This window comes from Aplidium turbinatum, chromosome 4 (genome assembly GCF_918807975.1).
Source record: "Aplidium turbinatum chromosome 4, kaAplTurb1.1, whole genome shotgun sequence".
Taxonomy (NCBI): domain Eukaryota; kingdom Metazoa; phylum Chordata; class Ascidiacea; order Aplousobranchia; family Polyclinidae; genus Aplidium; species Aplidium turbinatum.
Genome location: NC_137475.1, coordinates 14,487,547 through 14,511,977, shown reverse-complemented (window position 1 = coordinate 14,511,977; position 24,431 = coordinate 14,487,547). Strand labels below are relative to the sequence as shown.

At 42.7% G+C, this 24,431-nt stretch overlaps 1 protein-coding gene across 1 annotated transcript; it reads left to right on the top strand.

The window, feature by feature from the left end:
- Nucleotides 1-558: 558 nt before the first annotated feature.
- Nucleotides 559-4,371, top strand: LOC145768927 (uncharacterized). Its single transcript, XM_082580530.1, has one exon. The coding sequence runs from the start codon at nt 559-561 to the stop codon at nt 4,369-4,371; it is 3,813 nt and encodes a 1,270-aa protein (XP_082436656.1).
- The last annotated feature ends 20,060 nt before the right edge of the window (nt 4,372-24,431 follow it).

Genomic DNA, 24,431 nt, shown 5'->3' with positions numbered 1-24,431 from the left:
TTGCGACTTCCCGTTAAGTTACAGGAACAGTTTGCCAAGCTGTCATACAGCAAGGAAGGTTGTGGCCAAAGAGCTACATTTAGTGACTTGATTGGAGTGGTGGATGATGCTGCCCATTACTCACAATCAGAATGGGCGCAACAAGTGTTCCAGAATCGTGCTAAGCCTAACCCCAGTAAAGCAAGAGAAGCGACAAGGCAGCCAAGGTTCAAGACCTTTGCTACTAAGGCAGCCGGTGCAGAAGAAGCAAAGCAATCGTGCAAGTTGTGCAGTGATGTGCACCCATTGTGGTCTTGTTCTTCATTCTTGGACATGTCATAGGACGCAAGGTTTAAGTTTGTCAAGTCGAAAGGTCTTTGCTATAACTGCCTTAAAGAAGGTCATTTAAGTAGGGCATGCAAGTTCCAAAGAGCATGTAAGGTTTGTAACCGAAGACATAACACCTTGGTTCACCTTAATTCAAGACAGCGTGATTCCACAGCGAATGCAGAAAGTGTTTCCGATAGACAGGAAACTGTAGCCGTCGCACGCAAAGGTCCAAGTAGTAAGGTGTCTGCTATGCTCAACATTCTGCCAGTGAGAGTGTGGGAGGAAGGTTCGAAGAAATTCACAACAACGTATGCGATGATGGATACTGGGTCTACCACCTGTTTGTGCAGTGCTAGCTTGGTTCGCAAATTGAATCTAAAAACAAAAAGAGATGATATTGAGCTGCAATGCATTAGTGGGGTAAGTAAGTGTGGAATAAGCACAGGAAAGTTGTGTGTTCAGGGAATAAATGAGGATCAATCCTTTAGAATTCCTTCGTGTAGAGTGCTAAGCGAGTTGCCTCGTTTGGAAGATAACATCCCTGGTGCCAATTTGTTAAAAGGTTATCCTCACTTGGCAGATGTAAACCTTCCCCAATTGCAGTCAAAAAAGGTGGAGTTGCTAATAGGGGCTAATGCTCATGAGATGTTTAGAACGTCTGAGCAAAGGTATGGCCAGTTTGGGCAGCCATTTGCGCTACATACTGCTCTGGGATGGACTATCTTTGGGTCAGACTATGAGTCAGTATCGGACGCAAATGGTGTCTGCTCAACATGCTTGTTCGTTAAGTCGTCACCTGCTGACAGCTCATGTCAGCAGATAATTAACATTTTAAATCAGGATTTTCAGGACATCGACGAACCCCAAATAGGTGCGCCCTCTTTGAATGACCGACAAGCACTGAAGGTTATGGAAGACACCATTCGCAAACAAGGAGACCACTATGAGATGGAACTGCCATGGAAAGAGAATGCGACACTGCCTAACAACCGACCTGTTGCAGAAAAGCGACTTGGAGGTCTGAAACGTAAATTAAAGGCAAATCCGGATTTGCACGGTCAGTATTGCGAGAAAGTTAATGATTACATTCAAAGTGGTTATGCTAGTCGTGTGCCTGATGATAAATTAAAGTGTTCGGATACCGTCTGGTACCTGCCTCACCATTGCACCGGGAAAAAGTTCCGTGTGGTTTTCGACTGTGCTGCTAAGTTTCAAAACGTTTCCTTAAATGATAAACTCTTACAGGGACCAGACCTCAACAATAACTTAACGGGTGTATTGTTGCGATTCAGGCAAGGTAATGTCGCTGTTGCAGCAGACATAAAGGCCATGTTTCACCAGGTCTTTGTGTCTGAGAAGGACAGAGATGCCCTTCGATTTTTGTGGTGGCCGGATGGAGATATGAGCCAGACCCCTGTCGACTACAGGATGAACGTCCTGGTCTTTGGAGCTACATGCTCTCCGAGTTGTGCTGCGTTTGCCTTGAAGAAAACTGCCAGTGACAACGTAACTGCAGCTACTGAGGAAGTATTACAAACTGTACATAAAAATTTTTATGTGGATGATTTGTTAAAATCTTACGACACTTCGCAGGAAGCTATTGCAGCAGTCACCCAATTGAAGTCACTCTTAGCCAGTGGGGGTTTTAACCTTACAAAATTTTTAAGCAACACGGTCGAGGTGACAAGTTCTATCCCCGAAGCAGATCGAGCATCGTCTGTGCTGGACTTGAACCTTCGTGACCTACCCACAGAGCGAGCACTTGGTGTCTACTGGAACATCGCGACGGATAGCTTCACCATCAAGGAAGCGTGTCAGGGTGGAGCGACCTGGGATGAACCGCTGGAGGAGTCACGAAGACAGACGTGGGAGGCTTGGCTGAATGGACTTCCCCATCTTGGTGGTATTTCCATCCATCGAAGCCTCAAACGTCAGGACCAGGTAGTTGACCATATTGGTTTGCACGTGTTCAGTGATGCTAGCGTCACTGGTTATGGCGTTGCATGTTATATTCGAACCGTTTATGTTGATGGACAGATAGACAACGTATTTTGCATGGGTAAATCACGTGTAGCCCCTCTCAAGCCAGTGACCGTTCCGCGTCTCGAATTGACCGCCGCCACCATCGCTGTGAAGTTATGTTCGTTCATTTGTCGCGAAATGGACTTGAATTTTGATAGTGTGGTTATGTGGACGGACGCGACGATTGTGCTTCAGTATATTAACAATGTTTCTACCCGTTTTCAAACTTTTGTGGCCAACCGCCTGCAACAAATTCACGCACATACTGTACCCCGTCAGTGGCGCCATGTTCCTACTGAAGAAAACCCCGCTGATATTGCATCACGCGGGTTAATGCCTGACAAGGCTGATGTTGCTGACTTGTGGTTCAAGGGGCCACCATTTTTACGTAAACCCGAGGCTAGTTGGCCTCAACAACCAAATTGCATCAAGGACCTTACCTCGGATGACCCAGAGTTGAAAAAGACAAACATCTGCGCCATCGTCACATCTCCCGTGAGCTATCTGCATGAGCTGCTAGCGCGCTGCTCTAAGTACAAGACCGCACAACGACTAACCGCCTGGTGGTTGAAATGGAAGCAATTCATGAAATGGAAGTATTTGTCAGGTTTCTCGCCGCCGGTTGTAGGACGTCTCACCGTGGATGAACTGAACAACGCCACTATAGCAATCGTACAGCAAGTTCAATGGGACGCCTTTCATGACGCCATGCGTGCTTTGCCAAACGTGTCCGATTGTACGTCACCAGAAAGACTACACCCCGACAAAGAAATGCGAAACGCCAGCTACTTCCAAGAGTTGCGTCAACTAAGCCCCTTTGTTCTGAACGGGGTCATGCGTTCGGATGGGCGTTTACAAAATTCAGCTCTCCCTTTTCAAACCAAACATCCAATCATTCTTCCCAGCAAGCATCGAATAACTGACATGATAATTCAGGACCACCATGAGAAAGAAGGCCACAGTGGAGTATCTCATGTCCTAAATTCGATTCGTAAACAATTCTGGATACTGCGCGGACGCGCAGCCGTGCGAAGAGTGCTTCATTCCTGCTTTAAGTGCCGCCTTTGGAATAGCAGTACCGGAAGTCAACGCATGGCAAGTCTTCCCGAGGCCAGGGTCACAGCTGGAAACCCACCCTTTGCTGCGACAGGTGTGGATCTGATGGGTCCACTCGTTGTAAGGCTTGGCAGAAGTGACGTAAAGCGATACGTCGTCGTTTTTACCTGTATGGCAACTAGGGCCGTCCACCTAGAAATCGCCCAGTCGCTGGAGGCCTCCGCTTTCATCCAGTCCTTTCGTCGGTTCACCAGCAGAAGACAAAAGCCAAAGCTAATGTTCAGCGACAACGGCACAAATTTCAAAGGCGCCGAACGAGAGTTGAATGACGGCATCAAAGCTTGGAACGGCCAGCAACTTCAGGAGGCAATGCTCCAGGACAATATCGAGTGGTCATTTAATGTTCCGACTTGTTCCCACGCAGGTGGCGTTTGGGAAAGAATGATTCGTAGCATTCGAAAAATCATGCGTGCTGTTGTTGGTGAAGCCACTCTCGACGACTTCGATTTGCTTACCCTGGTAACTGAAATTGAATCGATCCTTAACAACCGTCCAATAACAGACGTGTCCACAGATCCCAGAGATTTAATTGCCTTAACTCCATCAATGTTGTTAACCGGCTCTATCGACGACTCATTGCCGCCAGACGTTTTTATGAAGAGTGATCGATACAAGCGGTCGTGGCGTAAGACGCAATACCTAGCAGAAATGTTCTGGAGCCGTTGGATGAGTGAGTACCTTCCTTTGCTGCAGCCTAGGCAGAAGTGGTGGGGTACTTCACCCAACCTTGAACCAGGTGATCTCGTGCTACTGATGGACAACAACGCTAAACGGGGCACCTGGCCTAAAGCCATCGTTCAAGAATGCTTTCCCGACAAGGACGGCCTTGTGCGAAGGGTCCGCGTGCGAACAGCAGATGCAGTGCTCATGAGGGATACCAGGAAGATCTGTCTGCTCGAGGGACATTTGCAAGACTATGTTTGAAATTGTCTGTTGCAGGACTGTAAAACTGACTTGAACTAATTTTGTAGTACCTTGTGGCCTTTCATCGGCGTTTTTATTTCAAAGGCCGTTTTTCTTTTATTATTACTGACTTGTTTAATATTCTGTAGTATTTGGTTTCGGTGGTGGCGGTGACTTTAATAGTGTTTCACCTGTTGTTTATTCCCGTACATGTCAGCTATTGTTTATCTCTGGCTTTGTGGCTGACTTATGTGCTACAGTGTTTCTCAGTTGTAGCGTGACTGAAGGCTTCACTCAACATTAGAATGACGTTTTAATCTTGAGTGAAACGGCTATGTAGGCCTAATATTATATTCCAGTCACTGTTGCATGCCTGTATTGGCGTTTATTTGTGTGGACGCTCTCATTCTTGTCGATTCATCTCGACGTTGCTGCTGCACCTGTTGTTTATTCCCGTATATGTCAGCTATTGTTTATCTCCGGTTTGTGGCTGACTTAAGTGCTACAGTGTTTCTCAGTCGTAGCGTGACTGAAGGCTTCACTCAACATTAGAATGACGTTTTAATCTTGAGTGAAACGACTACGTAGTATTATATTCCAGTCTCTATTGCATGCCTGTATTGGCGTTTATTTGTGTGAACGCTCTCATTCTCGTTGTCGATTCATCTCGACGTTGCTGTGGCATATGAAAATTTCGTATACTGATGTGTAATGTGCTGGTCTCTATTTTCCGCTGTGTCACTCGCTGCCTCGGCTTGCTCTGACACCGTTGACAATGGTGACCAGTTAGGCGTGTTTTCAATTTTACGTGTTCAGCCCAAGAGGCTTAAGTTTGTTACATGTAGCCCACTTTACCTTGAAGTTTTATAGTGTGACATTGAAGTCTAGCGTCAGCTTTCCAATCTGTCGATGTCGTTACTCCTTAGAGCCTTATTGTGTATAGAATTGTACGATGGGTCGTTGTGTATTTCATTCAATTCATACGCATTTTTCTGTTATTTGGCCGCTTTGGTCAGGCTTAAATTTCTGATGTTAGGCTATTCAAACATGTTACGATCACCCAGTGGAAATTATGTTCGGACTCGTTTTGTAGGGATAGAAAATGTCTTTCGCATTTTCGGGGCCGGTATGTTACGAACTCGCCCCTTCTCAAATTATGTTTAAATACCGTATTGTCAAGCATGAGCGATTTCGGACATGCGATGTTTTTGTCTCTTCGCTATGGTTAATTTTCGCTCTTTTCGGTTTCGTCTACTGCTAAGGTAAGAGCTTACATTTTTCTTGTAATTGTTTCTTTCATTGTTTGTTTGTGACTCATAGTGTTCTGCTTGCATAATATACTGTTTTCCTACTTAGTTGTCTATGGGCTAAGGTTTAGATAGGTCACAGTTTAAGCAAGAGGTTCAGGTCAACAGACTGGAAGGAGCGATCTGCAACTAGTTCTCAGGCAGTAGACAAACACATAGGCCACTTGTTGGTAACCGTGGAGTCGACTTAGGTTCAGATTCTACACCTACCGTACTCTCAACTGTTTCAAGTTTTAATTAATTAGCATTGCGTCTGGCAGCACTCGCCAAGGGTGACTGATTTCGCCTATAAAACATACTGGTGTGGAAATCTTCTCCTTTTTCGATCTACGCTCTCGCCACGGGAAGTCAGTGACGTTTCTGAATCCGCTCTGATCGCTGCAACGATTGTCGCAATAAAGATGAATTCTCAAATCTAGTGTTGCTTTCAAGTCCTACAACCCAGCAACGTCTACCCCTCAACCCAGAAGCCTTCCTTCTCCAATCCAGCAGCGTTACCACCCCAACCCAGAAGCGTTACAGGCGTAACTCAAAGTGACAATATGTACTTGATAAATACATACGGTTCCAGCCAGACTGTATCTATTTAATTTGTAAACAGCCAGCATAAGCATCATACATCACACAATTAAACATTAATAAAAAAGTGAACACATTTTCTATGAGTGACGTCCCTTAACGTCCATCTGGGGGGCCCGAACCAACTGGAGCGAGCACAGCAGTGCGTGCCCGCGTGCCCTCCACCGGAGCAACGCAAGAAATATCACGAAGCACGGTTTCAACGTGCGACTTCTTTGTGTTAGTGTCCCATGCTACCACAGCCACCCTCACCCTTCTCACAAACTCTTTTCCCTTTCGATGCTGTGGTAAAATTTCAACCACTCTGCCGATTCGGTAGTCCCCTCGTTTAGGCCGATCATTCATATCCCATACCAGGACCAAGTCTCCGGGTTCTAAATTGCGACAGATGTCTCTCCATTTTCTTCGACCCCGCAACTTAGGTAGACAGAAATCTGTCCAGTGACCCCAAAACTTATCAGCGAGTGACATGCTCTGCCGCGAATCTGCCAGCGTGGCCGCTTTTAACTCCTGCCTTAATTCATCCACCATGCAGTCGCGCGTCAAATTTTCACGTTTCAACCAGTTCACGTTCTCAAGATCATCGCAAACCTGTACTTTCCTGACTGTGGCACGACTGTCCGAACAAAGAGGAGACCGCCCCCCACCGGCTAGCCATCCCAACGGTGTGTTGATCGCGTGCGGCTCATACAACGTTTTACCAACTCGCTCTTCAAGCACAGTTAACAAGAATGGACAGTCGTCGCCTATCAAAATGTCCACAGTCTGACGATTTTCTAATTCAAACACACTAATGTCATCAAAATGTCTGTAACCACTCAATTCTTGCTTATGAGGCAAGGTTTCAATGTCATCGCTCCATGGCGTCGAACAAACAACATTATCTATATTAAAACTCTCACCAGTCGACAACGATTTTACCACAAATTTGACCAAACCAGCATCAACTTTCGCATCACCGTTTAATGTTTTCATGGTAAAGGAAATGTTTTCATAGGGCTGTAAACCCAACTCTGCACACAATGATTTTGATACCAGCGTTATCTGGGATCCATAATCAAGCTGACAGTACACCAACTTTTCTAAGCCAGTTGCCGGGTTTATGACCTTCACAGCAACTGTTCGGTTTAAAACTTTACAAGGTGTCACTTTCACATTTCTCAAAGAGACTGATTTTTCTCTACCTTGAACTCCAGTTTTATTAACCGCAGACTTGTCAACTTTGTCCACAGCGGACTCGCGTACCTTCTTTGGAACTGGTTTGTTTGCTGGCCTATCATTAACGACCCATTCATGCAACATAGAGAAATGCTTTGGCGTTTTGTAGTTAGCGTCCTGACACTGATCACAGTTCATGGCACAGCGACAATCTCTAGCCCGATGCTTTCCTCCACAATTATAACAGAGCCAATGTTTGTAGAAAAACTCTTCACGCTTTGCCACAGTCATACCCTGCAAACGATGACATACCTCCACACCATGATCCACATTCACACCAAACGAAAGGCAACACTCACACAACGAGACACTCGTTTTTGACGTTGCGGAATTTATATTACCATAGCCGTCAACCTTGGCCGCCGTATGTTTCACTTGAAATGCACCGCGTCCCTTTTACTCTCCGACTTACCAACAGAATGGTTATTGCTCGACTTATGGTCCTCACTCATTAACCAAACGCCAAAGTCGGTTGATTTCGCATTTTCTTCCGCAATGACAAATTGCAACAAACTATCAAAGGAAGGGTCTGCTGTACCACCAAATTTATCACCTAAGAAATCAATGAAGCGTTGACGCGCATAAACGGGAAAACGTTTAGCTAGATCACAGACAAATTTCCCTTCAAGGTAGTCCAACCGCTTGTATGCTGCCGCATATATTTGGCAATCTAGTAATTCTGCCCGAAACTTGCGCCAACCAGTAATGTCAGCCCCCGACACACGCGGCCCAAATCGGATACTTTTAACACAAGCCTCAGAATTAAAACCGCCGCGAACAGAAAATCTTAAAGACAAACGCTCCAATGCCATATTAGCACGCATTGCTTCGTTGTAACCTGGGGTGCTACTGATCACCAAGCTTATGTCTTGAGCAGCAGTTTTAATACATGCTGCTCTAATCAAGCTCAGTCTCATATCCTCATATGGGCATTTTTCTAACAAAGCATTTATCTCGTTTTTAAAAACAATAAAGGGCATAGAAAACCCGTCATATTTTATGAGCGAGGCCATGTCAAGATAGTCCTTCCTTGACGCCTTTTCGCACGCTCCGTCGTAGGCTAGGGGCGGTTGCTGTTCTCTCCTTGCCATCACGTCACTTTCATGCAGGGGTAAGCCATAATACCCATCATGGACTGCACTACCCTTAGGGATATACCTAGTAGTACCAGTAAATCCTGGCGGAGGTCTAATAGGTCTCTCATAGACAGGTACATTCAATCTAGGAGCCATTAACTTATCTGCTTCGTTAGCAGCCTCCATATGGGCACAGAATTTAGACAACACTGCGTTAGGGGTCTTTTTTGAAACAGCTGGTTTCTCGCTTTCATTGAAATGGATACCCTCTTTCACCTGGGCGCTCGTCTTGGAATCCCGCGTGCGATAACTCCTCAAGCTATGTGTCTTCTCTGTATAGCATTCCGACATGGCCATCTGCTTCTGCAAGCTTGCTCGCACTTGCAATTCCCTCAGCTCTCTGGCCAGCTTACGCTCTTCTCGGGCTTCCTGTTCCCGGGCCTCCTTCAATTTCCTTGTCTCTCGCGCCTCATCTAAGCGGTTCTCAATTTGAATCTGTTCTAATTGAGTTTCCAGATCAATCTGAGCTAGAATATGCGCAGACCTTCTGCTTTTCCCTGCAGATGAGGGAGGGACCCCAATTGTTATGTTTGGCAGGGAAGCTGAATTGACTGGGAGCGAGTCTGTTAGCTCCTCCCATCGTTCCTTACATCTCCTCACCAACATCTCGAACTCGGGGGCGACTCGAGGTTTGGCGTCCTCTTTCTGCGCAATGGCACAAAAGTCTCTAACCCTCCAATCTAGAGCCTTGACATGCTGTGATTCAAATTGTAAGACTTGGTCTCTAGTTCTCAATTCCTCAAGCTGTCTCGTGGCCGCACTGATGTCACTAAGTAGCTGACGCCTTCGTTGACGTGCTTCTCTGTCATTCGGTAGCCCTAACACTTCCTGGTGAACCTCCTCTCTACCGACCTCTGAGGGCAGTTGTGATCGTGCTAATGAGCCACTCACCGGAGGCCGCGCTACGGTGGCCCCATTCTCCGCCACAGATCCACCTCGCCCCACCAAAGAGCGGCGGACCAGCCCCTGTACTAGGGTGGTCCAAAAAAAACTTTTTTTGTAAATGTTAATGTCTCACCCTAAAATATTGTTACCATTGATGAGAAAATGATATATGTGAATTTTCATAAAGATTGGTTGATATTTAGGGGTTGCTACCGGGGTTCAAAGTTTTGTCGTTTGCCCCCATTTTAACGTTTTAAGAGGATGTGATACAGATATGATACGGTACAGTAAAAAATATGGTACAGTGCCATGGCATATTGCAAGAAAAATACAGTTTAATAATTACTCTATATAGTCTGTTTATAAACTCATGTACGTCTGTATTACGAATTATACTAACTGGTCTACATATATATACAAAATGTGCGACTTTGTATACTTGTGTTTAAAGTTCAGAGACTAAATTTGACAATCAATAACAGCTTTAGAAGACAGTAAATAAACTACATGTACAAATGTACATGATGTAAACTAATATACATAGTACATACATAGTTATTACCCTCTAAACCAGGGGTTCTCAACCGTGGCCTTCGGCCCCCCAAGGGGACCACAGAGCGTTCTCAGGGGAGCCACGATAAAAAGCTTCATTAATAAATTATAACATGTATTGATGAATTATAACAGAATTGTGACACAAAAAACACTCATGTAGGTGTTAGTATCGTAAAGCTAGCTAAAAGCATGTTTTTTCATCATATGTTCTATCTCACTGCATGTTGCATCATCTTTTGTGATTGTAACGTAACAATTAAGGATACGCTTGATTTACTAGCGTAGTCTATTACGAAAAAGAAAGCATTAAATCATTTAATCATTCGTTAACTGTTTTTATTGATTTCGTTTCATTGTTCTTTAAACAAATACATTTTTATTTTGCTCAAGGGGGCCATGGTCTTTTAGAGCCACAGTCTGGGGGGCCATGACTCAGAAAAGGTTGAGAACCACTGTCTAAACCCTTGACAGCCTGTTTCACCCTAAAAGGGTAATCATCAGAAAGTCCTCCTTTTAGGTTAAAACAGGCTGTCAAGGGTTTAGAGCAGTGGTTCCCAACCTTTTTGACCTTGCGGCACCCTATCGAAGAGATAAATAGTTTGCGGCATCCTGGCAAAACTGGGTCAATTTTATGAGATTTCTGTATTTCAAGTAACTGTATGAAATAGCACAGAATGAGTTGTACAGTATAGCGCGCATAAATAAATGTATTTATTCAAAATTTAGTGTGAAATTTGGGCTTGACTTCTTGCACAAGTCCCTTAATATCTCGAGGCACATTCGACAAAGCCACCCACATTTCTTCCTCGACTATAAGCAGTCGTTCTCGTTTTTTTAGTTTTAATGTTCGTTTGTACGGAAAATCCACTAATTTGGAGACCCAATTGTAATCGCAAAGCAATTCACAAAATATATTCATATAAGTATAAAGCAGTGCTCCGCAACCGGTGTGCCGCGGGATAACTATCATCAGAACATACTTTTTGAAAAGAAAGGAGTTTTTATGTTTTAAAAATTCTCGCTTTACCACTGCAAGACAACTCAAACTCTAGCTAGACTTCCCACAGTGCATTTATGATTTTTTTGCCTCACATTGAAGTTTTCGCAATGGGAAGGCTGCCCTAGTTTTAAAAAAGGCTGGTTAACGTGGTAGTGCGTTTTTAGAAGTCAGGCTAGGTCATTTTGAATTGTCAGTTAGCAGTGTTTAATGAAAAATTTCGTAATATTGAAAGCACAGCTATTAAGTGTAGTAGCCAACGTTTTGTCAATGGCGAGTCCATAACAAACGAGTAGCCTAATTATTTTGCAAAGAACTTCCAGCCAGGAACGAACGACTGGCCAGGAAATTTTTAGAGTGACCAACGAGTTTTTCATAACCCATGGTATCCATTGGAATAACTGCATCAACGTTTGCACAGATGGTGCTTCAGCAATGGTGGGCGAAGGAAGAAGTTTAGCTGCATGGGTAAAACGTCAAAATCCAGCCATTCAACTTATGTATTGCTGCTTACACAGGGAAGCCTTGATGATCAAACATTTTACAAGGGAGCTGACAGAAACAATGAATGACTGTATCCAAATTGTTAACTTTATTAAAGCAAGAAACAAGCGCAAATATCTCATTAAAAAGATGATAGTTATTTTTTACATTTTGAAAATGTGTCGGCCGAATTGTGCCGCAAAATTTTAAAGAGTTTTTAAGTGTGCCGTGAGTAAATAAAGGTTGCGAAGCACTGGTATAAAGAATAAATCAATTATAACTTAGCCTTTTCTCGATTAGCTATGTAGGCTATCGTGTTTGTATGCGCAGGTATGGTATCCCCCATGCAAAAGTTTCTATTTTATAGTGGTTCGCAAACAATCGTGCAATTTTATAATCGTGCTGGGTCACACAATCCGATAATCCATCACTGCAATTTGACTTTGTGCGCCGTGAAACGCAAAATAAAATCATGAAACCTGGCAATAATGATGCGTTTCAAACGTTTTTATGGAAAAAACAGCAACGATTCAAAATCTCTTTCACGCTGTTATTCCTGGGCGAGAAAACAAAGGCTTATTGTGGATTAGAGTTAAAATAAATAAATAAATTCCACACTTAACGGGTTAAAGTTAAAATATCTCGCGGCACCCTTGAGCATTGCAATTGGCACCCCGGTTGGGACATTGCCGAGCGTGGAGTGGCGTTGATCACGGAATACAACACATTACACACATGTGACGAAGAACAAAAACAGTATCTTTTGCGTGTCGTCGCCGATCACCGTCAGCGATATCCAGACTGCAGTAGAAAGACCCTCGCGCAATAATTCCTGTATGTAGTTTATTTGTTGTATTCTAAAGCTGTTAATGAATGTCCAATTTAGTCTCTGAATTTTAAACACAAGTATACAAAGTCGCAGCGGTGACGCGCTCGCTTTCCAATTATGCAATCCTGGTTTGACTCCCGGCTTATACTGGTTGTTGACAAACACCGCCCACGCCCACCTCTACCCAGGGTATAATATATTGGGTGGGCGTAGTTGCTGAAGTAAAGGCGGCCGAGAGAAAGGAACTGGCCACCCTACTCTCGTTAGTGCCGAAGGCTTAGTATAATGAGAACCTCATCCCTCGATGCTTGTATTCAAGTATGGGACTCACCTTTACCTTATACAAAGTCGCACATTTCGTACATGTACACCAGTTAGTATAATTCGTAATACAGACACATGAGTTTATAAACAGACCATAGAGTAATTATTAAACTGTATTTTTATTGCAATATACAATGGCACTGTACCGTATTTTTTACTGTACCGTATCATATCATATCCTCTCGAAACGTTAAAATGGGGGCAAACGACAAAACTTTGAACCCCGGTAGCAACCCCTAAATATCAACCAATCTTTATGAAAATTCACATATATCATTTTCTCATCAATGGTAACAATATTTTAGGGTGAGACATTAACATTTACAAAAAAAGTTTTTTTTGGACCACCCTACCCTGTACACTCCCCAGCCCGCCCGAGACCCACAGACAGTCCTCAACGGAAGCGGCACTCATAGTTATTTCAGTAACTTATTAAATGGAATATGTACGGTAATCAACAAATTATCTTTTACTACTAAATTGCAGTAGGCTACACAAATTTGCTATAAAAGCTCGATAACATACACAATCAAATAAGTAGCACACTGACCAGAGGCAGGAAATAGTCCTCGCACCACTGCCCTTACGAGAAGCGTCGCACTCTTTGTCCACGTGATCCAGTTTCAAAATGGCGTCGCGCGCTTCGTCTTGTGGTCGGTGGAATAACACAGTTTCTTGCTCTCCTCGGACAGTTCGATCGTCGACGGATTGTTGGTCTGGTGACCGTTCCCCAGCCGCTTCAGGCAGTATAAAGTAACCGTGCTTATACTGCCCCACAGTAGAATTAGTGACTTCTCTAGCTGGAGATCTAGTTTCGCTTTTTCGATTGCTGTTCTTTGGCCGCTTCGGTTGGCCAGCAATATGCGTTTTACAACACCAGTAAAAAACAATTCTTGTAGCTTCACGATTGAAGTGACCAGCGTGGCACAATTGAAGATGGGTACGGTAACTACAGATTCACGATTGAAGTGACATCCCGTTTCACAATTGAAGATTTTCTACAGACTCACGATTGAAGTGACCAGAGCCACACAATTGAAGATGGGTAACTACAGCCTCACGATTGAAGTGACCTCCCGTTTAACACAATTGAAGATGTTCTTTCTTTTTGATAACCGCTATGTATATGAGCTGCTATCCAACCTGTCTTCTTCCTAACTTTCGACCAGGGATATCTATAACTACGGGATTGGAAACTCTATGGAACTGAAAACCATTTTATACACCAGTAGGGTCACTTTTCTTTGTGCGCTGCTGTGATAAATAATCACATAAATTGATCTCAAAGGTCAGCAAGTAGTAGGCTAAACGAACAACCAAAAGTGTAACAATCAATTCACCTGCTGTAAATTGTAAGGTCTACTCTTGCCTGGTTTGTTTATTTGTTTGTATTCCATTAGTGGTCATGTTGTATTTTGCTTGCTGCTTAAAAAATTTCCAGACTGACTATTGGTTATAGTTCTGATGACATCTTAAACGAATTGGTTTCGTACTGGATTGGTCTGTGAACAAGTTGATGATACAACAACATATTTCACTGATTGCTGAACACTCCTCATTTACGTACTTCTGATCCGAATTGCAGTACGCAAAATGCTAAAGAACAACAGTAGGCGGTTTTGGACTTGTTGCATTTATTCATTTTTTGGATTCATTGTTTTTTTTCTAGCAGCGCAAATGTACTTTTATATTCAATTAAGTTTTAATATGAGTGTATATTTTGTATTAATATTGTAAAATCGAATTTTGTATACCTTTTAGTCGGCATTTTATTTTGTTAATCTTTCTGTAGTCGTAGTAATGTGATGACCCTACTGATGTATAGCACTGAATAGAGTTTCCAATCCCGTAGTTATAGATATCCCTGCTTTCGACTCAAGTTCCACATGTGTTGAGTGAAGATTGATGGTATATTGTTAACAAGAGACGGGTTCAATTGTGATGTGGAATAGTCACTTCACACTCTTATTACGTCCGTCCGTTAGATTCACACATCGTAAAAGGAAGACGAAACACGTTTGTAAAACACAAGTTAGAAAAATAGAGAAAGAATGACGAGAGATTGTCGCTCAAGCGTGACAGTGCATCGCAATGATGACGTCACGATTGCGCGACAATCTGTCACAATACGGAGACAGATAACTTGGCCATAATTTCGTGAACACACAGTCAAAAGGTTGTAAATCAAACGTAGGTATCTCCATTCTTTTCTGAGTATTATCCTCGTCGCCAGAATTGTTGTGTCCGCCTAGCCTGCTTTACACAACTTGATAGTTCAGATTTAACTTACTTGTCATAGCACTTGTATTTGCGTGGCGGAACAAAGAATCCAAACAGCGAGACACGAGTCATTTATATACTAGCACGTTACGGGTTTCCAATACAGATTATGTAAATACACAGACACTACAGATAGCTCATTTAGTGAGCTTTTAAACCGACGGCATCCAAAGTGGCTCTCTGTGACCTTTGTGCATTTGCACTTTGTGTATTACTTCGTTGTTTTTGTTTTGGATATGGACAACTTTGTCTGACGCAAATTGGCTCGCAGTCTAGAGCCTGCATGTTCGACTCCAGCCACCCGCACTTGCTGTTGTTTCTCTGGGCAAGAAACTTAACGATAATTGCCTCTACCTAGTGATCGATTTCGAGTAATGGGTAGTACCAAATTTAAGTCATAAGTAGAGTAGACAACCGGAAACAGACATTGCCGTCGGCTGCAGCGTGGGTCAGGTGTATGTCGGAAGGCGTACACCGATGCATAGCGCTCAAGTCCGCTTTCCCGCAATGCAGGATAAAGATAAACAAACAAACAAACAAAATAATAAAATAAAAAATTTAAAAGTGATCTTCTGGCAACACTGGTTTGTTCATTTTTTTTCGGTAGGCACTTTAACCATAGATATCTTAAATATAGATATGCAACTCAGCAATCGTGGAATTATCGTCACGCTCGACTGACTTTATGGACACAATCAACAATCAAGGTTGCCAGCTTGGCTAGCGTATCTATGGTAGGCTATTATTGTACGGTTTGGGCTTGGCGAGTGGTAGCTTTTGAGCTCCTTTGGAATATTTTTGATGGCGTATCATATATTTCAAGTTTTCACAGAATAGCCTACTATGAAAAATCAAGACAATAATCTTTCTTCACGTAGGTTATGCAACTTCTGTTTCATGATCGTTGGAACTATCATTTAAGCTTATTTCCAGTGACTCATTAAAGCTTGTTGTAGGCAGTTTACAAACCTGAGATAGAGAGGCGCCGGAACGATTTTAGGGTGAGATATACGGTAGCGATAATTGTCAAACATTTTCAGGGGTTGTCGAGGATTTTCAGGGGTTGTCAGGCATTGTAGAGTAGCTACTTTCAGGCATTGTTGGGAATTTCCAGGCATTGTCGATCAATATCAGTGGTTGACAGGGTTTGGTAGTCATTATGGAACATTTTCAGGCATTGTCGAACATTTTCAGGAATTGTCAAACATTTTCAGGGGTTGTCGAGAATTTTCAGGGGTTGTCAGGCATTGTAGAGTAGCTACTTTCAGGCATTGTTGGGAATTTCAAGGCATTGTCTAGGATTTCCAGGCATTGTCGATCAATATCAATGGTTGACAGGCTTGTCAACCATTATCAGTCATTATCGGAAATTTTCAAGAATTGTCGAATATTTTTAGGTGTCAGGGGCTCTCAGGCATTATAAAGTACTTTAGATTCTTTCTGGCAGGCATTGTCGGCAGTGGCGTAGCTAGGGAATGTGCCGCCCGGTGTGGATTCAGATTTTGCCGCCCCTTCAAGAAAAAGCATGTGAAAACAGGCCCGATTTAGGGGGGGGCAGAGGGTGCAGGTACCCCGGACCCCCCGACTTTTAAAGGGCCCCCCTACGTGAAAAAAATGTGATTTTTTTACTATTAGCTTTTGTGGTTTCTGCAAAATGCTGTGCAGTGCTGGATTGATGCTACTGTAGACGTCGAGGGGGTGTTTCGCGCCGTAGGCAAATTTTTTTGCACGGGGGCACCTGATCTAAAAGTACCCGGGCCCCCCATTAGCTAAATCCGGCCCTGTGTGAAAATGAAATGCGTTTTTTATCAGATTATAATCAAAATCAAAAATCGTAGTCTGAAATTGCCGCCCCCAGACGTGCCGCCCGGGGCGGTCCTCCCCTCCTTCCCCCCCCCCTAGCTACGCCACTGATTGTCGGACATCTTCAGGCATTGTCTAGGATTTCCAGGCATTGTCGAACATATTCAGTGGTTGATGGTTTGTTAGGCGTTGTCGAACGTTTTCTTGGGTTGTCGATCATTACCAGGTTTTGACAGGTTTGTCAGGCATTGTCGATACTTATGATAGCCAGGTCATTTAAACGCTGCTGTGTTTGTGTATACCGTAAATACGTTTACAACCTACGCAAAATAGAAAGGGATCATTCTGCTGCGCATGCAAAGCTGGGAATAAAAATGCATGAAAATGTTCGACAATGCCTGACAAACGTGTCAAAAACCAATAATGATCGACAATGCCTGGAAATCTTAGACAATGCTAGGAAATGCCCAACAATGCCTGAAAGTAGCTTAATCTAGAATGCCTGACTACCCCTGAAAATGCTAGACAACCCCTGAAAATGTTCGACAATGCCTGACAAACCCGTCAACCACTAATAATGATCAACAATGCCTGGAAATCCTAGACAATGCCTGGAAATTCCCAACAATGCCTGAAAGTAGCTACTCTGCAATGCCTGACAACCCCTGAAAATGCTCGACAATCCCTGAAAATGTTCGACAATGCCTGAAAATGTTCCATAATGACTACCAAACCTGTCAAACACTGATATTGATCGACAATGCCTGCAAATCCTAGATAATGCCTAGAAATTCCCAACAATGCCTGAAAGTAGCTACTCTACAATGCCTGACAACCCCTGAAAATGCTCGACAATTCCTGAACATGTTCGACAATGCCTGAAAATGTTCCATAATGACTACCAAACCTGTCAAACACTGATATTGATCGACAATGCCTGGAAATCCTAGACAATGCCTGGAAATTCCCAACAATGACTGAAAATAGCTACTCTACAATGCCTGACAACCCCTGAAAATGCTCGACAACCCCTGAGTATGTTCGATAATGCCTGAAAATGTTCGACAATGCCTCACAAGCCTGTCAACCACTGATAATGATCGACAATGCCTGGAAATCCTACACAATGCCTAGAAATTCCCAACAATGCCTGAAAGTAGTTAGCCTACTCTACAATACCTGAAACCCCTGAAAATGTTCGACAACTCCTGAAAATGCTCCACAACCCCCCAAAAAGCCGACAATGCCCGACAATGCCTGACAATGCCCGACAATGCCTACAATGCCTGACAAAGGGTATTTAGAGGTATCCTCTGTGACTGTGATTTGTTTTCAATCGCCAGAATCTCCATAAAGCAGTCCATGCGGAACGAGAATGTGACGTCATCACAAGCAATCCATACGTCAACTTGAAAACGAAGAAAGTTTTATTTAAACAAAAACCAAAAAAATATATTAAAAATAAAGTTGTTTTGCTGTGCCAAGTTTGAAGTCAATGCATACAGCCATAGCTACGCTGTTAGCCTTCAAACATCTTACGCACCACTGAGTTGCATATCTATATATAAGATATCTATGCTTTAACGTAGGACAGGTTTCCTTGTGAATCAGCTGTTTGCAGTCATGTGACTCATTGTGATTGTAACCTTATAAACTCAATTGATTACAGTCTTTAAGATCCTTCTTGCACTCAGTTCAGTTGCAGAAGGAAAAAGAACATTAGCAGAGGGTGGGAATCGAACCCACGCAATCGAAATGACTATTCCCTTGCCCTAACCCTAACTCATTAGGCCACGCTGCTGTGGCGATACATTCACTTAATTTTCTTTGTATCAAAAATGTTTGGAGAAGATCGGAGAAGATCGGAATATCACGTGCTGAGTCACATGACTGAAATCAGCTGATTCGCACGGACAACTGTCCTATGTTAAAGCATAGATATCTTACATATAGATATGCAACTCAGCAATCGTGGAATTATCGTCACGCTCGACTGACTTTATGGACATAATCAACAATCAAGGTTGCCAGCTTGGCTATCGTATCTATGATGGGCTATTATTGTACGGTTTGGGCTTGGCGAGTGGTGGCTTTTGAGCTCTTTTGGAATATTTTGTTTGGCGTATATTTCAAGTTTTCACAGAATAGCCTACTATGAAAAATCAAGACAATAATCTTTCTTCACGTAGGTTATGCAACTTCTGTTTCATGATCGTTGGAACTATCATTTAAGCTTATTTCCAGTGACTCATTAAAGCTTGTTGTAGGCAGTTTACAAACCTGAGATAGAGGGGCGCCGGAACGATTTTAGGGTGAGATATACGGTAGCGATAATTGCCAAACATTTTCAGGGGTTGTCGAGGATTTCCAGGGGTTGTCAGGCATTGTAGAGTGGCTACTTTCAGGCATTGTTGGGAATTTCCAGGCATTGTTGGGAATTTCCAGGCATTGTCTAGGATTTCCAGGCATTGTCGATCAATATCAGTGGTTGACAGGTTTGGTAGTCATTAATGACTCATTATGGAACATTTTCAAGCATTGTCGAACATTTTCAGGGATTGTCGAACATTTTCAGGGGTTGTCGAGCATTTTCAATGGTTGTCAGGCATTGTAGAGTAGGCCTACCGTATAGCTACTTTCAGGCATTGTCGGTAATTTCAAGGCATTGTCTAGGATTTCCAGGCATTGTCGATCATTATCAATGGTTGACAGGCTTGTGAACCATTATCAGTCATTGTCCGAAATTTTTAATCGAACATTTTTAGGTGTCAGGGGCTCTCAGGCATTGTAAAGTAGGCGTAGCTAGGGAATGTGCCGCCCGGAGTGGATTCAAATTTTGCCGCTCCTTTAAGAAAAAGCATGTGAAAACAGACCCGGATTTAGAGGGGGGGCAGAGGGTGCAGGTACCCCGGACCCTCCGACTTTTAAAGGGCCCCCCTACGTGAAAAAAATGTGATTTTTTTTCTTTTTTTCTTTTAGCTTTTGTGGTTTCTGCAAAATACTGTGCAGTGCTGGATTAATGCTACTGTAGACGTCGAGGGGGTGTTTCGCGCCGTAGGCGAATTTTTTTGCACGGGACCCCTGATCTAAAAGTGCCCCGGGCCCCCCATTAGCTAAATCCGGCCCTGTGTGAAAATGAAATGCGTTTTTTATCAGATTATAATCAAAATCAAAAATCGTAGTCTGAAAGTGCCGCCCCCAGACGTGCCGCCCGGAGCGGTCCGCCCCTCCCTCCCCCCCTAGCTACGCCACTGATTGTCGGACATCTTCAGGCATTGTCTAGGATTTTCAGGCATTGTCGAACATATTCAGTGGTTGATAGGTTTGTTAGGCATTGTCGAACGTTTTCTTGGGTTGTCGATCATTACCAGGTTTTGACAGGTTTGTCAGGCATTGTCGATACTTATGATAGCCAGGTCATTTAAACGCTGCTGTGTTTGTGTATACCGTAAATATGTTTACAACCTACGCAAAATAGAAAGGGATCATTCTGCTGCGCATGCAAAGCTGGGAATAAAAATGTATGAAAATGTTCGACAATGCCTGACAAATGTGTCAAAAACCAATAATGATCAACAATGCCTGGAAATCCTAGACAATGCTAGGAAATGCCCAACAATGCCTGAAAGTAGCTTAATCTAGAATGCCTGACTACCCCTAAAAATGTTCGACAATGCCTGACAAACCCCTCAACCACTAATAATGATCAACAATGCCTGGAAATCCTAGACAATGCCTGGAAATTCCCAACAATGCCTGAAAGTAGCCACTCTACAATGCCTGACAACCCCTGGAAATCCTCGACAACCCCTGAAAATGTTCCATAATGACTACCAAACCTGTCGAACACTGATATTGATCGACAATGCCTGGAAATCCTAGACAATGCCTGGAAGTTCCCAACAAATGTCTGAAAGTAGCTACTCTACAATGCCTGACAACACCTGAAAATGCTCGACAATCCCTGAAAATGTTCGACAATGCCTGAAAATGTTCCATAATGACTACCAAACCTGTCGAACACTGATATTGATCGACAATGCCTGGAAATCCTAGATAATGCCTGGAAATTCCCAACAATGCCTGAAAGTAGCTACTCTACAATGCCTGACAACCCCTGAAAATGCTCGACAACCCCTGAATATGTTCGACAATGCCTGAAAATGTTCCATAATGACTACCAAACCTGTCAAACACTGATATTGATCAACAATGCCTGGAAATCCTAGACAATGCCTGGAAATTCCCAACAATGCCTGAAAGTAGCTACTCTACAATGCCTGACAACCCCTGAAAATGCTCGACAACCCCTGAATATGTTCGATAATGCCTGAAAATGATCGACAATGCCTCACAAGCCTGTCAACCACTGATAATGATCGACAATGCCTGGAAATTCTACACAATGCCTAGAAATTCCCAACAATGCCTGAAAGTAGTTAGCCTACTCTACAATAGCTGAAACCCCTGAAAGTGTTCGACAACCCCTGAAAATGCTCCACAACCCCCCAAAAAGCAGACAATGCCCGACAATGCCTGACAATGCCCGACAATGGGTATTTAGAGCCTTAGAGGTACCCTCTGTGACTGTGATTTGTTTTCAATCGCCAGAATCTCCATAAAGCAGTCCATGCGGAACGAGAATGTGACGTCATCACAAGCAATCCATACGTCAACTTGAAAACGAAGAAAGTTTTATTTAAACAAAAACCAAAAAAATATATTAAAAATAAAGTTGTTTTGCTGTGCCAAGTTTGAAGTCAATGCATACAGCCATAGCTACGCTGTTAGCCTTCAAACATCATTACGCACCACTGAGTTGCATATCTATATGTAAGATATCTATGGTTAAAGAGTCTACCTTTTTTTTCTTTGTGAGTAGGATCAGAGTCAGGGTTGCCATATTGGCGTTTTTCCTGCCAAATTCCACAAATTTGGCGTTTTTTGAAAGCGTTTGGCATGAGAAAATTACGTTTGGCAGTTTGGCATTTTTTTGGCATTTTTTATTTTTGCGTCTGGCATTTTTTTGTAATTATTACGGTACCGGTACAACTCACCACTACAGTTTTTTAAAAAAACTTTTATTAATGAAAGTCCATCAAAAAACTTTAATTTATGGTCTGGAAACTCCGAATTCCTAATTTATTGAAATGGAAGCTCCAGACCAGAGGCCACTGGCCAGTCACACCAGTGTTGTCAGATTGGGCGATTTATCTGCAATTGGGCTACTTTTAGTTGGGCTTGGCGCTAAAAAATGTTGGTTTGCGACTTGCGCTTTTTTGGGCTACTTTCAGACTTTAATTTGGCGCGAGACCGCGCTTTTTGGCTTTCTATTTGTATTTTTTAACGCAGGCCAACGTTGGATCGGTGTGGAAGTGGCGAGTTTAGCTGACAGGGGTCTAAAATTATCGCTTTATCAACGCAACTTTTATCAAAGCACGCTTGATATCTTTAAGACATAACTTCCCTAGGTATAATTGAATTTCGCAAGATGATGATGTTGTTTTTTGCTAGTTTGTTTTATTTGTTTTTTGTCATTGTTTCATGTCGTCAAGTTATAGCCTATCTATTTTGTGAGTCGTGCAAGGCCTGGTGCGTTGCGCTTGAAATGGCTTTGCCCGTGGTAGGATTTCTTTGTGGGGTTTTCTTTGCCTGCCTTGCTCTTTGCTATGAGCTAAACGCATCAAGACGTGTTCCCCTTACGACCATCAGCACTCTTGATAACGCACCATGGCCGATCTTCATAGCAACTGTCCATACAAATCTTCAATATATCAGCTAAAGTTATGTAGGCTAATAAAGTTATAGCCTATATATGTTTATTTGTTTTGTAACATTTTTTATTTTTTTATTTTCCCTTTATATCTTAAATTTTTCTGAAGGTGTTGCGACCGTGCCAAATTTTTTTCAACTCAATAACTTACTTCGATCACAAGCACGTTTTAACGTTCGCGTTTTGTCGCTTCTACCTTTTTCTTGACCTTTGCTATGTTGATGTGTATTGTTTTGATATGATGGTCAGAAATAAAAAAACAACTGAACTGAACTGAACTATTTGCATTTATTCGTGGGTATCGGTGTGAAATGTGGAATGATAAATTATAACAAGTCGTAACAATTGATGTATTGTTACGCTATCATTGCTGTAACGTGCTGACCAAAAGTAACCTTACGCCTGCTGCTTTTCTTGAGTGTCCTTGCGTCATATTGCCGTTGTGAAATCTGCGTTTGTTAGTAATTTGAAACACTAACAGTAATTGTGCGTTCTCTTGCAATCGGTAGTTTGATCCACATCTACGTAGTCTTACATTTTTTTAGCGCTGTAGCCTACATCTGCCGCATGCTGCATTGTTTGAAGCACTCTAATCACACTGAGTTTCCTTTGTTTAAATCAACCGTCTAGCACAGGGGTCACCAAGCTACGGCCTGCGGGCCAGAACCGTCCGCGAACTCATTTCATCTGGCCCGCCACGTGCTGCGGAAATTACAGCTGCACTACAACTGTTAAGGAAAAAAGTTACCAATCTTTTTGTAAAGGAGTGACGTGTTCTGTTTTTATCGTTAGGCCACCACAAATGGGAACAGCCTAGGCCAAATTTGGAAAAATGTAATGTTTTTTCAAGAGAACGATGCCCTCTAGTGTATCACAGCAGGGGATAACTATTCCAGCAACCTTTCAATTTTCATCACAACTTTGCTATTCCACCGCTGACTTTGTTATTTATTGTGCTCAATTCAAGTCAATGGAGATTTTAAATAGTCGTATATCTTTTCGCAATTTACATCCGGCCCGCAGCTGTTAATCTCGCAGCAATCCGGCCCTCAGAGAAAAAAGTTTGGTGACAGCATTAAACTAAAATCAGTCTGGCTTTTGCTCAGTCATAGGGTGGTGTGTTAATTTCAGTCTTTTCTTGAAAGTCACAGTGTCAGTTCAGTTATGGTTGTAGTTTAGTGATTTCGATTCAGTTCATTGTATTCTGTTTGTTATCAAAGCATTATTTGGCTGCAAAGTTTTCGATCAGGAAGTTTGTTTTTACTTTGCAATAAACTCATACTAGCAGAAAACTAAGGTATCATTTTCAGATCATCCCCACTAGCCTACTATGCTTGTACTCGGGATGTTGCTTTAACAGTTACAGCTATATAATTCAGAAGAAGTTCAGATAATTCGACGTCCGCTACAGTGAACAAAGATGTTCTTTTTGCCATGCCCCTTAGGGGGCATGCCCGCAGACGCCCCTAGAAAACTCGCGCCTTCGGCTGTCGACGTTGCGACGTCAAATTGGGCTACTTTTAGATTGCTTTGGCGCATTTTTGGGCTCTTTTTTTGAAAAATTTCTGGCAACACTGAGTCACACCAGTCAGTCCAGGGCTCCCATTCCTGGGTTTTTAAACCCAGATCTGGGTTTTTTGCTACCCGTCTGGGTTTTTAAGTTTTTTTTATATAAAACGTTGATATCTGGGTTTTTTTTCTGCATTTTTAACTTTTCTTAAATATCTATTGATTTTGCATAAAATTATAGAAATCGCGAGCTGAATTATCCATTCTAAGTAATTATTTTGCTACAAAATATAGCCTATCTAAAATAAATTCTGTTTGATTTGAAAGCTATAAGCTAGTTCCCTCTCTTGATCACAAGTAATGCATTCAGTTTCCAGTTTGAGTACCGGTAATGACTTTCAGT

Bases quoted from the DNA above. Each gene is read 5' to 3' on its own strand.
- LOC145768927 (XM_082580530.1), top strand. From the start codon at position 559: ATGCTCAACATTCTGCCAGTGAGAGTGTGGGAGGAAGGTTCGAAGAAA.